At 41.6% G+C, this 17,045-nt stretch overlaps 1 protein-coding gene across 1 annotated transcript in view; it reads right to left on the bottom strand.

Moving 5' to 3' along the window:
* Window positions 1–512: 512 nt before the first annotated feature.
* The window catches only part of LOC118420432 (transmembrane channel-like protein 3), a 55,008-nt gene continuing 38,475 nt past the window's right edge, over window positions 513–17,045 (bottom strand). Inside the window, exons 12-24 of the mRNA XM_035827224.1 lie at window positions 15,318–15,387; window positions 13,257–13,472; window positions 12,411–12,539; window positions 12,156–12,223; window positions 9,846–10,085; window positions 7,335–7,460; window positions 6,198–6,276; window positions 5,976–6,018; window positions 5,077–5,100; window positions 4,833–4,844; window positions 4,089–4,290; window positions 2,330–2,512; window positions 513–1,659 (exon numbers count right to left, since the gene is read on the bottom strand). Of these exons, the coding sequence (XP_035683117.1) occupies window positions 1,473–1,659; window positions 2,330–2,512; window positions 4,089–4,290; window positions 4,833–4,844; window positions 5,077–5,100; window positions 5,976–6,018; window positions 6,198–6,276; window positions 7,335–7,460; window positions 9,846–10,085; window positions 12,156–12,223; window positions 12,411–12,539; window positions 13,257–13,472; window positions 15,318–15,387 (1,579 nt within the window). The 3' untranslated portion in view covers window positions 513–1,472. The remainder of the gene's footprint in view (window positions 1,660–2,329; window positions 2,513–4,088; window positions 4,291–4,832; window positions 4,845–5,076; window positions 5,101–5,975; window positions 6,019–6,197; window positions 6,277–7,334; window positions 7,461–9,845; window positions 10,086–12,155; window positions 12,224–12,410; window positions 12,540–13,256; window positions 13,473–15,317; window positions 15,388–17,045) is intronic.

Below are 17,045 nucleotides of genomic sequence, written 5' to 3'. Positions count from 1 at the left end.
ATCCATATGATGTACTAAGGCCACAAGTAAAGTTCGTGGATCATCAGCGCGCTCATTAATTTTCGCCTGATTTCAGAAAAAAGCAAGATTTGCTTTGTCGCTTAAAATCTTGTTACGACGTTTATGGTGTCTATTTTGAAATTTTTGCCACTTTTACAACTATCCAGTTAGTTTCTCTTCTACAACTACAGTCATGGCTACCTATCAAGTGTCACTTCTACAATTTATCATTAGGCTTCAACACAACAAATTTGCTCATTTTGGTACTTTCTTGTCATGTTGACCGTCTCCAAAGAAGAAAAAAATTGTTGTCTTTTCTGAAATTAGACGAAAATTAATGAGTGCGCTGATGTCATCCATAAAATTAACCTGTTGTGGTCGTATAAAGAGAAATGTCCGATTCTTTGATCCCTTGACAGAATACAGCCCGGTTGGCGTTTGACCCTGGAGTCATATTACAAGGCAGTGATTGAACACGGGAACAAATACAGAAGACTACATATGATCTCTGAGACATTTATTCTTTTGAATTGAGAAACCTGATATTTGGCATCCCTCCTGGTTAAGTTTCAAGCAAACGGAGCTTCATATATTCAAATATACAACCCCTATCACAGCCTCTAACCTGATCTAAGTGACAAAGCTGGATTCAAAACTCATCAGCTTCTCTGTAAGTGCTGCCACTCAGAGCTACAGTTTGGCAAGAACATTAGACTGTACTATAGGCCATCATAGAGAAATAAGTTGATCTGATTTATACGTCCAAAGGCAAGTAGATATTGATACATATTAATTATAGGACAATCAATCAACAAGTACATGTACAATATTTACATACAGATACGTCATGGTAGTACGTCATGGTAGAGGATTACTTCGTTGCAACATATAATACTACAACGGTCAACGTTTAAAAAAAGATTGAAATTGAAAGAATTGCGTAAAATATTGAAGTCAAGTTTCAGCGTTATAACATGCATGCGGGAGAAGGTAAATTTCACAGTAATATTAGTTACATTTTATACAAACTTTATATCTTACACACACACATCATGTGTTCGACGGTGATCTGTACAATATACAATATGCCTTCATTTGTGACCCTGTCCGAAAGGGGGCGCTCTTGCATTGCTGGTTTGGGTTTTGTCCGAGTCCTGCATACTCTACCTGATTTGTATCTACTACTTAGTTCCCAAAAAGATCAGGACATAAACTGGTTACAGAATGGAAGTGTGATTTTGTTACAGCCAAATCGCATAGGCTTTGAAAACAACTGGCTAAGATAGAAGGTATGACCCGAATAAGATATATAGAGATTAAGACAAATATTTGTGCTGGAGTCGATCGCTATTTCTCGGTATCATTTGGAAATTGAACAAATTATGACTCACTGTATAAGAGTCAATATGGGTGTACTCTTAAAGTATGTACATAGGTCAAGGTAAGTATATACATGTAGCTACATTGCCCCTCTACAACCGAGAGGCGCTCTGAGAACGGTTGGAACGGGTGTCGTCGAAGTCGTCGTCGACAAAGGAGGTCTCCTGTGAGGACTGCCCGTCGTCTGTGGCGTCGACGTGAACCTGGACCAGCTCGTACCCCTCGGGAACGAGAACAGACGTGGGCCGGCTGCCCTGGCGGCTACACGTGGAGGACCGTCTGGAAAGGTAATAAGTAGGAGTTGGTACCGGTACAGAAAATTCAGGTCCAGGTCCGTTCCAGGTCCAGGTCTGGACCCGAACATACATGGACCTAACTCTGATCTGTGAAACTTGTGGAATGACCGGGGATTGGCGATACTTACAACAATGGTCCATTTCGCAACAAAAGATTCTGTTTGGTGGCGTATCCGACGTTCACTTGCGTTTTAAAATTCTATCTTTCTGTAAACAACACTAACTGCCCCTGTTTAAGACCAAGTTAGACTGTGGAAATTTGGTAAGAATAACATTTTCTTAGACCCGTAATCCCCAAAACACTTGGACGCCTGCCAGTATAATATGTTCATTCTCTGTTCGGTTCAAAATCCAGTCCACGGATTTTTTCAAGTCCACTTTTTTCTGGATCGGTCCAACAGGAAAAAACGGTTTTGTACCGGTACACCGCACCGATACTCACCCCTAGTAACAAGAGTTGGTCCCCTTTCTCACAAGCCGATGTTAGTGGAAACAGACCACCCAAAACCATCCCACGAAACCAAAAATGTATCTAAAATACTACAGTGCCTACAACGGCCACCAATTTTCAACAGAAAAGAGATTTTCTATCTATCCAAGTCTTCAGAAGACCAGGTACTCTCTCAAAAGAGATGAAATTAGTGTTGTTTTACCTCATTTGAGAACCCCCTCCCATCCTGTTCGCTGTCGGTACCGCCATCAGCCTTGTACCAGGCTGCGGGGTGTACTGCACCCGTCGGAACCTAGGGGGCGCTATCGGCGGGGGCAGAATCATCCCGTCGTACGGGTTCATGTACTGCCTGACCGGGATGTAGCGTACTTTAGAAGACATGCTCCTGTAGTGAATGGCAAAGGTCACATAACATCAATTATTGAAAGAGACGTTTGAAAAACCAATAAGCTCCAAAATCAGGATCAAAACAGTAATCTATTCGAAATTCGACCTCTTGTGAACTAATAACGTTAGATGTTCTTTTGGTATTTCTAAGACATCAGCATTAGTCAATACGTATTGCCAACAAACATTTAATCTATTAAAAACACTATGTTAAAAACAACTTGACTGAAATATGCACTTTGTGGCTTAACAGTAGCAATGGGTATTGGGCCAAAATGCAATATTGTTAACCCTATTCAGACCGGGGGGGGGCTTTTGAGGCCCGCGCTAACTTCGATGTCCTATAACGCCAGAACGGCTTACGCTAGAGCCACCAAATTTAGTGAGTTTTCCTAAAATATTGTTGGCAACAATTTTGCGAAGATTGACAAATTTTCCATTTTTTCTTGTTGCCATGGCAACCGTTTGTTGACAGGCAGTTTTGCCAAAAATCACTGTTTTTGGTTCTAACTATGTATTTTTCACATTTATTTGCTATATTACTGCGATTTTGTTACGTAAATAAAATCTTATATTATTCAGCAAATCTTTCATAATTATATATGCATAAATTATGCTAATTTGATGACGTCATTAGCCCAAAATCCAAGATGGCGGACCGAATGACCAAATCAATAATAAGAAGCTAATTATCCCTTAAAATTTGTAACTACCTGGTATTTTTTCATCAAAAACCATCTAATTGAATGAATTTAGTCTATTTCCATTGCCCTTTGTGATTATTTGTTGCAAAAAAAGGATTTTGAAAAATTCAAGGTGGTGGATATAATATGGCGGAGCCCAACTCGTATCTTAGATGTGCATGACGTCATTTTATGACGTCATATTGACGTCATTGATGTTGCTATTGGCAACGCAAGTCGTAATAAATATTATTATTCTGTTATCTGCACTTGTTGTTACATTTTTTGTAGCATAACTTGAAGTTTTCTGAGAATACCCATTTTTCATGGGTTTGGCCAATGTAATCAAATTGATGACGTCATAATTACGTCATCTTACGTCAACGTAACGTCAAACGTCACATACATGTCAGATATTATGTCGAAATTATGTCCTGAAAATTTGGTGGCCCTACGGCACGACGTTTTAGAGTTATAGGACTTAGAAGTGGAGGGCCTCAAAAGCCCCCCCCCCCCCGGTCCAAGGATGACCAAAAAAGCCCGGTCTGAATAGGGTTAATGAACGGGTTCGTGAACTGACTACAGTTTAATACAATAACAGTTATGTACCATATGAGATCGAACGTTTAAAATGGGCTTTCACTGCACTTGGGGCACTGGTGCGGCACTGCGGGTTCGTTCACTGCGGCACTGTTGTGTTATTTTTGCGATTTGTTATAATCTAGATATTCCGTAATACGCAAAAACATGACTTAAAAGACAGCAAAATACACAAAATGGAAGAAAATTCGTTCTTTATCTCTGAAATTCGTTGAGTCATCTACGAACCCCGCAGTGCCGCACCGGTGCCCTCAGTGCAGTGAGAGTCCACCGTAATGGTAGAATATCTACCTGTTAAAAGGAACCCCAGCAGCAAAGTTGTGCCGAGGCCCTGGATTGTGGAAGCGGGGCGGCAGTGTCGAAGCTCCGGACGGGACTCTACCGTTAGGGATCGGCCCGGGGTGGCTGGGTGTGCCGGGGTTGTGAGGCTTTCCTGGGTTACCGCTGTTAGTAACGGCCCTTGCTGCAGGGGAGTCCTGGCTATTTTTATTGCCTGTTTACGGTATAGATTGAGATACATAGAAATGAACACACTATTTTGTTATTATATATAATAGTATTACAGTCAGCACAAACAAGAACAAATTTAAGAAGTTTTATCGTTTACATCATTGCCAAGTTGAACTAGGCTAACGTCACAGTTCCCAACCGTGGCCTGGTTTTGAAATTACGAAAGAGTATACACAAAGAGACTATTCGTCTTGTATAGTTTGGTGTAGTCTATATCATTCACGTTTTCGTTCCTGAAAGCTTAAGCTGCCCGCGGTAGGGACACGGTGTGGAAATGTGACGTACACTTAGTGCGCCTTAGGCTTAGGTCACATTTCCAAACCGGGGCCCGGCCGGGATGTTTAAAGAAACGAAAAATTAAAATGTATACCTAGAAATATACGCATGTAATTTCCAAGAATCTTATGTTGACATTTCGTGTATTTTGATGTCCTGTATATCATTCTTTTCCCTCCCGAAAGCTACCCGGTCGGGCCCCGGGATGGCAATTGTGACCTAGGCCTTACTAATGAAAATACTACGTACGTGTTGTGCCGGCTATGGAGGATAGGGAAGGATGGAGGAAGAGAGTCATGGCCATCCGTGCAACCAGCACGCCCGGATGATGATGATGATGACGTGTTGTGCAGCAAAGAAAAAAGGGAAAACTGCGACTACTGAAAAACTACCATGTGCAAATTACTAGCGCAAAACTAGCTTAAGCATAACATATTATAAGAAAGAAAGGCCATCAGCTGAAAGCATGTACGTACAGACAGGACCAACATACCCCATTTTCTCAGCGCCGGGCCCGCTATAGTTCACCACAGGAAAATATGCAAGCAAGGTAAGTAGGCTGATTGCTGATACTACATGTAGTGTGCCAAAACAAACTTTGGAGATAGCAATTTTGACACATTACATGCATTTCAGCAATTTACCATTCCTTACCACTACGAGTGTACTTAGACAAGCCGCTACAACATGAAGCTGTTATGTTTTATCACATGGTAACAGGACATTTCATGTAACGTTACCAATGCATGCTTGACGCTGCTTGGCTGCGCCGTTATGTTTATTGTAATTAACTCAAACTACAGGTGCACTCTCACTGCACTTGCGTCAAGCTTGCGTCATCTTTTCACTGCGTCACTGTTTTGTTATTTTCTCTAATTTAGATATTGCGTAATACTAATACGTACAAGAGTGATTTGGAAGACGACAAAATACACAGAAAGTAAGAAAATCCGTGTTTTATCTCTGGAATTCGTTTAGTATCTTTCGAACCCCGCTGTGACGCAACCTTGTCATGCGTACAGTGAGAGTGCACACAGCAAATATAAAAGTCACTTTATTTCTACGAAGTCTCAGTTGTATTTACTAAAAATGGTTCATCCATAGTTCCAACATCTATATCATTACTGTCACCTCTTATTCATCCAACGCAAATAAAGCGACAATTGTTTTACACATAGCTTTATACGTATACAGCAAATACGATATCAGACAGAAAACAAAAGACATCTGGACGTGACAAGGCTGGATGATAATTGCCTCGATTCAAGAAAGGAGAGTCTATGAGGAAAGTATTAGACAAAACCACAGTTGGACTGTTGGAAAAGAGATATCAGTAATATCAGTATTGCACTGAAAAAATGTATCATTCTGTTATGTTTAATTTGAACTCACCAGCTGACATTTCAAACACTTTTCTCTTTCCCTCTGTTCTTTCCTGCAAGGAAGAAAAGACTATGGTGAAGAAACAATGTATTTTTTCTGAAGAAACAATGTGTTTTTTCTCAAGAGACAAAGTGCATGAACATACTTGTATCTAGACTATTAAATTTGGTTATACAGAGCATGGTTTTCTGACGGTTGCCAGACAAAAGATATGCCAGTTCTTATACTTACATACTCTAGCTGCATTCTAAGATCATTGTTTGCTTCCTTATAAGCATGGACCATCGACTGGAGGTAATATATAGCCATTCTGTAAGAGAAAGATGCAGCTATGGATGTCAGATACAATGTTACGACAGTTATGACAATCATTTTAATAACTTCTTTTCTTTCAAGTCAGTTTGTCTATGATTCACCTTTGTCCTTTATTTTGTGTCATATGCGGTTACAAACGTAAAGAATGTATATTACATGTGAAGAAAGTAATAAGAGTTGTGTTTAGCAATCCAGACAGAGCTGTCGTTTCTTTCAAAGTCAGTATTATGTTTTATTTCCGTTTTTACGAGCAACGAGCTACAACTTTTTCCCCGGTACAGCTACGTTAGGTACCTTGCTTCGGACATTATCCTTACCGTTGTCGTTGTGAACCTTCGTACCCCAGATTGGTCAATTTTGCGGAGGACTGCACTGGGAAGGCCTAAAATTCGATGCGCTAATTTTGGGTGTTTTATTTATCTATCTATTCACAAATTTTTCAGGCACACAAATAGAGCATAACGACCCCAAATGCTTCCATGTACCGGTATTTACACCTCTGTCAATCTTTACCATAATTGTTCATCGGTCATGATGTGACGTGGGGGAAATGAGTCTGAAAACACCCCCCCCCCCTCCTTCCCACAGGCACACAGTGCACCGGGTCACTCCTAGTCTTCTAAAGATAGATATCCTAAAGGTGGACTCTCACTGCACTTGGGGCACAGGTGCGGCAATGTGGGGTTCTCTCACTGCGGCACTGTTTTATCATCTTCGTGATTTTTGATAAGTTAGATATTTAGTAATACGTAAAAGTAACGTTATAACATAAAATACCACATAATACACAAAACTGACGAAAAGTCGTTCTTTATCTTTGAAATTCGTTGAGTCATCTACGAACATCGCAGTGCCGCACCGGTGCCCCAATTGCAGTGAGATACCACATTAGGGTATTTATCTTTAGACGACTAGGGATCACCCGGTGCACTATGTGCCTGGACAAATGCCTATAGTGAGAGTCCACCCTAAGACTGTTAACGAGAGTAGACAGAGATCCATTACCACAATGACCCACATACAGCCACTTCCCCGTGAGTGGTCAGTACTTACACCAGTAACATGATGACAGGAATGATGATGCCGGCTGTACTCATGTAGCTGAGGACTATGGTGAACCAGCCTGGGAAACTGTTCTTCACTGTCTCCGAGATGATGTCAAACATCCGCCGCCGACCGCTGAGGAAATTGAATAGAGAACACAAGCTAATAAATCCGACCTGCTCGCCTGTATACGTAGATGGTGGTTAGCACCAGGGAAAGGCCTTTGTGTAGAAGTTGTTCAGTGACAGTACAGGCTCGTTCGCCTGTGTGTGGATGGTGTTCAGCACCAGGGAAAGGCCTGTATGCCTTTGTGTAGAAGGTGTTCAGTGCCAATGACATGCCCGTTCGCCTGTGTGTGGATAGTGTTCAGCACCAGGGACAGGTCCGTTTGCCTTTGTGTAGAAGGTGTTCAGTGACAGTGACAGGCCCGTTCGCCTGTGTGTGGACCGGTGTTCAGCACCAAGGACAGGTCCGTATGCCTGTGTGTAGAAGGTGTTCAGTGCCAATGACATGCCCGTTTGCCTGTGTGTGGATGGTGTATAGCACCAGGGTCAGGTCTGTATGCCTGTGTGTGGCTGTTGGTCATCACCGGGGACAGGACTGTATGCCCGTGTCAGTGTGTGGAGAATGTTCAGCACCTTGGGACAGGCATGTTTAGCTGTGTGTGAATGGTGTCAGCACCGGGGAAGGCCTTATGCCTGTGTGTGGATGGTGTTCAGCACCAGGGACAGGCCTATACGTTTGTGTGTGGATGGTGTTCAGCACCAGGGACAGGCCTATACGTTTGTGTGTGGATGGTGTTCAGCACCAGGGACAGGCCTATACGTTTGTGTGTGGATGGTGTTCAGCACCAGGGACAGGCCTATACGTTTGTGTGTGGATGGTGTTCAGCACCAGGGACAGGCCTATACGTTTGTGTGTGGATGGTGTTCAGCACCAGGGACAGGCCTGTATGCCAGTGTGTGGAGAATGTTCAGCACCTTGGGACAGGACTGTTTAGCTGTGTGTGAATGGTGTCAGCACAGGGGGAAGGCCTTATGCCTGTGTGTGGATGGTGTTCAGCACCAGGGACAGGCCTATACGTTTGTGTGTGGATGGTGTTCAGCACCAGGGACAGGCCTGTATGCCAGTGTGTGGAGAATGTTCAGCACCTTGGGGCAGGCATGTTTACCTGTGCGTGGATGGTGTCAGCACCGGGGGAAGGCCTTATGCCTGTGTGTGGGTGGTATTCAGCACAAGGATCAGACCTGTATACCTGTGTGTGAATGGTGTTCAGCGCCAGGGACAGGTCTGTATGCCTTTGTTTGGATCGTGTTCAGCACTAGGCCACATTTAAGCCTGGCACAGGAATAAAACGGGGAAGTTCTATATAAAGTGACATGTTGTAGTTTTGTTATAACAGTACACCGTTTGCATGATGAAGGTGATTTTGAGATTAATATCAAAATTACAGTTAGTAAATTCACAATGCTGGTGCCCATCTGATACTGTGTAAAGTATTGGTATCCCCATTTACGGAAAATACATCCATTTTAAACGCCCTGATTCTGCCAATCATGTTGACCATTGGTTTATTTTATGTTAACAGCTACATGTTTCCTTTGATTGCTTCTTAGTTCTTCTAATTAGGATACGAAGATTGATAGGGCAATAAGAAATGAGTAATTTTGTTTGTAACCTGTTAGGGATAGAAGCAAAAGGTCCTTCTGATGTTGAATACAATCCAAACACAGTCGAACACACCTGTCCCTGTTACCGAACATCTCTGACATACGGAGTAAAAGGCCTGTCCCTGGTGCCGAACACCATCCATACACGGACAAATAGGCCTATCCTTGGTGCTGAACACCATCCACACACAGGCATTCAGGTCTTTCCTTGGTTTACCTAAACATTCCCCAGTACCTGGGAGGGTCTATAGTGATAAGTTGATAGTGTTTACCTGAATGGTCCACAGTTCCTGGAAGGTTCTATAGTGATAAGTTGATAGTGTTTACCTGAACGGTCAACCATTCCTGGAAGTTTCTATAGTGATAAGTTGACAGCGTTTATCTGAACGGTCCACAGTCCCTGGAAGGTTCTATGGTGATAAGTAGATAGTGTTTAACTGAACGGTTCACAGTTCCTGGAAAGTTCTATAGTGATGTTTACCTGAACGGTCCACAGTTCCTGGAAGGTTCTATAATGATAAGTAGATAGTGTTTACCTAAACAGTCCACAGTTCCTGGAAGGTATAAGTTGATAGTGTTTACCTGAACGGTCCACAGTTCCTGGAAGGAATAAGTTGATAGTGTTTACCTGAACGGTCCACAGTTCCTGGAAGGTATAAGTTGAAAGTGTTTACCTGAACGGTCCACAGTTCCTGGAAGGTTCTATAAGACTATATGTTTACCTCAACTGTCCACAGTTCCTGGAAGGTTCTATAAGACTATATGTTTACCTGAACGGTCCACAGTTCCTGGAAGGTTCTATATGTTTACCTGAACGGTCCACAGTTCCTGGAAGGTTCTATATGTCTACCTGAACGGTCCACAGTTCCTGGAAGGTTCTATAGACACCATGACGTAGCCCGTGGGGAGCATGCTCAGGAACAACATGATGAGCAGCAGGACGAAGTAGAAGTTGTTGGACCTGGAGGCGCGGAAGACCCGCTGGTGAGGAGTGTTACACATGATGACCGCCCAGCTCCGGAAGTACATCAGAGCTATCAGCTTCAGCACGTTCAGGAGGGGCAGGCAGGGAGAGAAGAACGCACCCATCCTGTAGGGACATATAGAGATTAATAGTATCGCTATTTCACCTTTTTTCGCGGGGTAACCTATATCCGTTGGACCTAAAAACAGGATATTTAGGAATATGACGCTAATGGACAGTAGCTCCAAATTGCATTTTTTTTTATTATAATGCAGTTTGAGACATCCGTGCGTCAACTTGATATCCCAATATACCCTGTTGTTACAAACGGATAAAGTATACCCTGCGAATAAAGGTGAAATAGCGTTATATTCTATAATGTAGCTTCGTGTATGGCGTAACTGGTAGGGCATTTGGCTCGGAATCTAGAGGTCCCGAGTTCGATACCCGCTGTGCCCTCGACGTTGTGCCCTTGCAAAAGACACTTAACACGACCTTCCTCACTTCACCCAGGTGTCAAAATGGATACATGACTTCAGTCGGGGAGGTAAAAGAAAACAGCTTCCTTTCTTCTGTCAGTACTGTGCACATGTATGTGACACTGTTGACACAAGTTGCTAACTAAGTGCAGCGCCATATTGTCCTCGTCCGTCCAAAAGCAAATAGAAAAGAGTATATTTATACGCGTGTTGGCGGCAAACCAAGTAGACTTCTTGAACCATTGGCTACGGTGTCAGCAGCAACTCGTGACAATGCCCACATTTTACTTTTTGATTATATCGTACACAAGGGGTTCCAGGTCATAGAACATATGACGTTAAAGCACGCACAGCATGTTCAACGCAGGCAAAAACGTGTCATGTACGAGCGTTTATCAACATTAACCTCAAAGAGGACATACCAATATGCTTATCTTTATCAAATAAGGCCACAGCAAGTAAATTTTATGAATGACATCCTATGCAGAATGCAAAAATAATGAGATAGGTTGCAAAAAACAAGATGGGTAAAAAAACAAGATGGCTAAATTTTCACTATAGATACCATAGACGTTGCAACAAGATTTAAAGTGACAAAACGTGGCATCACAGTTAACAAGGCATCATTCCTGTATTAAAGAAGTGAACTAGTGTAGTAAAGGTGATACTAGTGTGGTACACTGGTATCACTTGCCAAGCTGACAACTACACTTATGTCTTCCATATTGGTGGCACTTTTACAACTATCCAACAAGTCTCACTTCTGCAACTATAGCCATAGCCACCCTCCTTGTGCCATGTATACAAGTATAAACATTACCATACAACACAACATTTTGCCCATTTTGGTCTATCTAACTACACATGAAGAGAAAAAAAATATTTTTTTATTATCTGAAATCAGACGAAAATTAATGAGCGCGCTGATGTCATCCATAAAAATGACTTGCTGTGGCCTGAATACACGAGGCGAGCTGGCTCCTTCATGGTCAAGTGTACAGTAATTCCACAATAGCACGTTCATCTGCCATATCGATATCCAGATGGGACAGACAAAATTTGAAGAAATATTACTTCAAGTCATGCATGAAATCAGCAACAAATGAAGACAGACTGTCACCAGAGAGGGTCCTGTTCCAACTGTAATCAAAATGAATCTGTGGGCACTTGTGTGGGCTGCCGCAACCAAAACTTAACATTTTCAAAATCTATTCATTTGCTTTGTTATCTGTTACACATCTTCTTACATGTATGTCTAACCTTAATTGGCGCGAATTATAATTGTTTTAGTCTCCCACTACAGTATCTTACCATATCTAAGTTAAACTGTACTATCCAACACAAAAATTGGACTCACACACATTTTCGACTATACAGCACCAGTCTTTATCAAGGAATGAACAATCCACTGCTTTCGTGACGTCACGTTATGCAGATAGAACACGTGACTCAATAAGCAGTGGATCATAGGTTGCAGGGCGTCTATGGCGCCCACCGTCTCTGTTCATGGTGGTTGTAAAGCTCTGATGTAGATGGCTTCTTTGATCCTTCTAGCAAAAAGTCTGGTTCTATACTCATCTATTGTTAATTCCTTGATAAAGACTGATGCTGTACAGTCGAAAATTTGGATGAGTCCAATTTTTGTGTTGGAAATTACAATCAAACTAGTTCCATAATGACGTCTACCAACGCAGATGAACTTTCATGTTAATCTTACCATATCATTCCTTGGTTGTATATAAGATGTAGTACATTCTCTGCTACACCAAATTCACCATATCCAGGCTAAACAAGACACAAATTTAATCATTAGAGAACCTGCAAAAGACAACAGAATCACATTCTTAATGCTTCGCGAAGAAAATTGAGAGGGGTTGGTTCAAGGCAATCCGTCTAAGTGTCTTGAATAAAAGACAAAGTAGCACTTACCCGGGAGGGTCTGAAGGGGGTTTTGATGAGGTGTAATACTCACTATTCCCCCTTCTAGATCCCAGCACCAACAGTAGTTAGCAAACCTCACAAACAGTCCCCGCAGGAAGTCGAAAATCAGGGTTGTGACTACCGTGGCGATCATGTCAAACACGGACAGCTTGAACATTTCCTGTGGAGGGGGAGGGGGGCACTCAAAGACAATATTAGTTGAAACAGCCTGAAAAATGTTGAAATAAGGCCACAGCAAGTACATTTTATGGATGACATCCGCACGCTTATTAATTTCTGACCGATTTCAGAACTTTTTTCTTCTTTAGAGATGGTCAACATAATGAAAAGTTACCAAAATGAGCAAATGTGTTTTAGCCTAATGATTGTACTCGAAATGACACAATCGTGGTAGCCATAACTGTAGTTGTAGAAGTGAAACTAAAATTAAGTTTGATTGTTATAAAAGTTGCACCAATATGGAAGCCATGAGTGTAGTTACCAACTTTGTTAGTGATACCAGTCACTTTACTACACCAGTACATGTCTTGAATACAAGGAATGGGTGTCTTGTTGGCTGTGCTACTATTTTTTGTCACTTAAATTCTTGTAACAGCGTTTATGGTGTCTATTTTAAAAACGAAGCCATGTTGTTGTTTTTCACCCATCTTCTTTTTAGCGCCCTATCTCACTATTTTTGCAGTCTAAAAAGGAGGCCATCCATACAATTTACTTGCTGTAGCCCAATGGAGAACAATGAACTCTTGAAGCATTTTCGGGAAGCCCACAAATGCAACAACGTACACAACTTTTCCCTGCTTGCTTGAGGCTATTGTAAGTTTTAAGGGACAAACATGCAGGGCTAGATTCTGGTCCCAAATAGGTTATTTGTTCGTACCTGTCCGACGATAGTTTCCCAGCATTGCTCCTTCACCCCAGCCCTCGCGGTCAGCACGTCCACGAGGTCAGTCTGATTTTTGTTGGACAAAATGTCCGTGATGACGTCCTGAATGTGCTCTGCGACCGTGACGTTCTGCTGCGTGGTGAGTGAGATGTTCATGGAAACGTGCTGAAGCGTTTCCAGCGCCGTCCGGGCTTTCCTAGCTTCTTCTGCCTTTACATGGGTAGTCACGGCAGATATTGGTATCCTGGCGGTCGGCGGCGATCCAGTCGATCCAGGCTGGCCAACTCGGAGGTTTTGAATGCTTCACAACACAATGTTGTAATGTACTAACGATTTGAGTGAACCTGAGATGATTTCTTCTAATCTTACTACGACATACCAGATGCATTTCTAGTGCTCCAGACGTCATTGTGTTCTTGGAATACTTCGAAATGGGCATGCTTTTTTGTGATGGATGAACGATATATTAGGAGACGTGTACAACAGGTACAAAGAGAAAACGTTTCTTGATTCCGAGATTCCCACATGTATGGAAAAAGTAGCCAGTATCCAAACACTAGGATTTTGTATATCATACGCCTGAGGTACAGTGATGCCATTATTTTGGCTTTCTGTCTTACCCCGTATATGATTCCACCGCATTGGACATGTGCTGTCATAAACCAATAGTTAGAACATATGCTATAGACGTTTGTTCTGCTGATGGTCATGGTATGAGTGATCTCCGAGTGAACCAGACACTGGACGACGAATCGGCGTTGACTGTTAAGCTACCAGTTTCTGCTCTTTACATGTAACAAGTTAGGGCCGTCCGACATCATCTATCAAATCTCTTGCTGTGTGGTTCTTTTAATGTGAACTTACTACTAACACCCTCCAGATTAATTTTGGACTTCCAGATTAATTCCGGACAAACCTCAATCATTTGAAAATTGATCAGCCAAATGAATTAACATGCTTCCAGCAACAAAGCAAATTCTGAATTCTCCAGAATTCTGCGAAAGGTTCCCAAAGTTATGGAGTTCTGGCTCTGCACCAGGATTCTGGAGAATTCTAGTAACCTGAATTTTGGGGAATTCTGTCTCTGAATTCTGAGAACCTGATCCAGAATTCAATTCTCCAGAATTCTCCAGCATTTTCTTTGTTCATAGAGAAATATAGAGGCAATTTACATATTAATTACCTTTTCATAAACCATACTTGCACATGTTAATTCATTTGGTTGATCGATTTTCAAATGATGAAGGTTTGTCCGAAATCAATCTGGAAGTCCAAAATTGATCTGGAGGGTGTTTACCGTAATAAGGCACTGTTAGAACAGGGTTTTGCTTCAACTGAGTGTAGCTAGATGATGTATGACGGCCCTGCGTTAGGCAAAGAGAATATGAAGAAAAGCCGGACATGCCGGATGCGTTTGCCTTGCGAAGGAGCAAATCAGCTTCTGCAATGCCTTTGCCAAGCATGCTGTAAAAGCTTTGCAAAATAGCTCTGCATACCTTGCAATAACATATTAGTCCGCAACAAGCTATGGGTAAAGAAATGACAAGCGTACACGGTTATACCAGCATCCATTAAGTTAATCAAGTATACTTCTACAGCTAGAATGGCTATTGCTGATGATAGCTTTCCTACAAAGCATTTACAGAAGTTAGAGGGATGCCAAGTAAAGCTACATTAAGCCTAGGGTAGACCATAATCGCAAGGTAATGACAATGCATTGTTGGACAGCATTTATCAAACAACACAGACTTTACGTGCAATGATATTGTCTTCATGATCTCTCTATGTGGCCTTTTCAATGTCGCTACTGGCTACTCTATGTAAACATGCAATAACATTGCTAACATGGAGAATAAGATAGATAAGCAATATCAGAATATACAAGAGTTAACCGAATTGAATTTCAAGTTGACAAAAAGCTGACCTGCAATGGATAAAGACATCACATCAAAGATGACCACGACCTTAGCTTTACTTCTATTCGGAGGAAAAATACACAAAAAGTGTCATCAACCCAGCAAGTTGTTTTTTTTCATGAAGAACATGTCGACCTACCAGGTTATTGACTTTCTTGAAGAGTGCAATCATCAGTGTGTACAGGTTGCCGAGGTTGAGTACCATGATCCTAAGTGTAAAGAAGATAGATCGTTACTCCTTAGTTGTAAATCCATTTATATATAGCTGTTGGCAGAACAAGTATTCAAGCTGGTGCTCTTACGTCTGATATAATGTAGTTTGAAGGCCAGCCTAATCCAGAAAAGCTGACTGTTGTCACGTTTGCTGTTTCTTTCTACTATAAGTAATATTTCAACCTCTGTAAGTATATATAGCTGTTGGTTGAACAAATATTCAGGCTGGTGCTTTTACGTCATAGTGATGATATAATGTAGTTTGAACGCCATCGTAATCCTGAAAAGCTTTCGTTTGTCACGTTTGCTGTTTCTTTAGCACAAGCTACTATAAGTAATACATATGAGTGTAACTCCTGGCTTCTGATGACCATATGTGGTTGAACAAATATTCAGATGGTGCTCTTACGTCATAGTGTATGATGTAGAGTAGTTTAAATGCCAACCTAATTCTGAAAAACTGACTTTTGTCACGTTTGCTTTTTCTTCATCATAAGCTACTATGGGTAATACATATGAGTGTAATTCCTGGCTTCTGATGTCAATACGTCAAGGTTAACGTTTGCTGTCCTCGTAGATACTGGCTGCTCGGCTGAAGAACTGCCCAAGGCTATGGAGGATAGGATGGAGGAAGAGAGTCATGGCCATCTGTGCAACCAGCACGCCCGGGTGATGACAATGTCCCTGTACAGACCTCAAACCAATGTCGATAACGGTTCTCGATGGGAAAACGGTAAGAAAGAAGGAACATTTATTGATTCACAGAAGACACAGACTCAAGGAGTCTATCTGATAGTTCTTTTGTTTATCTGCTACTTAAAGGATCGGCTTTACTGATATCTGATATAAATTCCGAAATTCTCTCCATAACTCAATCATATTTATCCGAAACAAGACGATTTTAAAATTGCATTTGACCATCCTTATCATTTACTATTGGTAACATAAGTTTATCCGTCCGTTTCTTTTTAGAATTAGGCGTTCCCGTACCCGTTTCATCTTTTTTGTCCTATGTGGTGTTGTTATTTTGTCTAGTGGTGTCTTTAATACAAGCCTGTGTGCTTGAGTGGGGGCACCACTATGTTTTGTACTGTATTAATGTTGCAATAAAAAAAAAGAAAGGAGGCGGTCAACACAGCACCAAGTAAACTCATATCTCAGATAAATTGCATCGCCATTTGCAATCAATCGCTTGAGCTGCAGTAACAGGTGGAGGATTAGCTGAGCACTGTCGTTCTATTCATCACCAATACCACAGCCCATTGGGAAAATTAGGACCATTTACTTTGAGAGGGACGAAGTGATACGTAATTTATTTTGCTGTATGAAACTTTGTTTGGTAGTTAACATTAAAGAAGTAGAGTCAAAATGACTATCTAATAGCGTCGTGGATCAAATTTGTTAGGGTCATATTTTGTGTATTTTCATTGTTCTTCGATGTGTCGTTTTTCGATATTGTTTGATTTCGTAATACGGCTATGTTACTATGACTATGTTACGATGAGAAGGCAACCTACTAAAATGTCAATCAAGTGTGCTCTTGTTTCTTCTTTTTTCTTCAAAATTTCTTGCCAGCCCTACCGTCTTTATTCATCACTTGTTCAGGAACATCATCATTAAAGTTTTTTTCAGTACGCACATCTGAAGGTAAGAT

Source organism: Branchiostoma floridae, chromosome 8 (assembly GCF_000003815.2).
Source record: "Branchiostoma floridae strain S238N-H82 chromosome 8, Bfl_VNyyK, whole genome shotgun sequence".
In the NCBI taxonomy this organism is placed as follows: domain Eukaryota; kingdom Metazoa; phylum Chordata; class Leptocardii; order Amphioxiformes; family Branchiostomatidae; genus Branchiostoma; species Branchiostoma floridae.
This window is presented reverse-complemented; position numbering and strand designations above follow the sequence as displayed.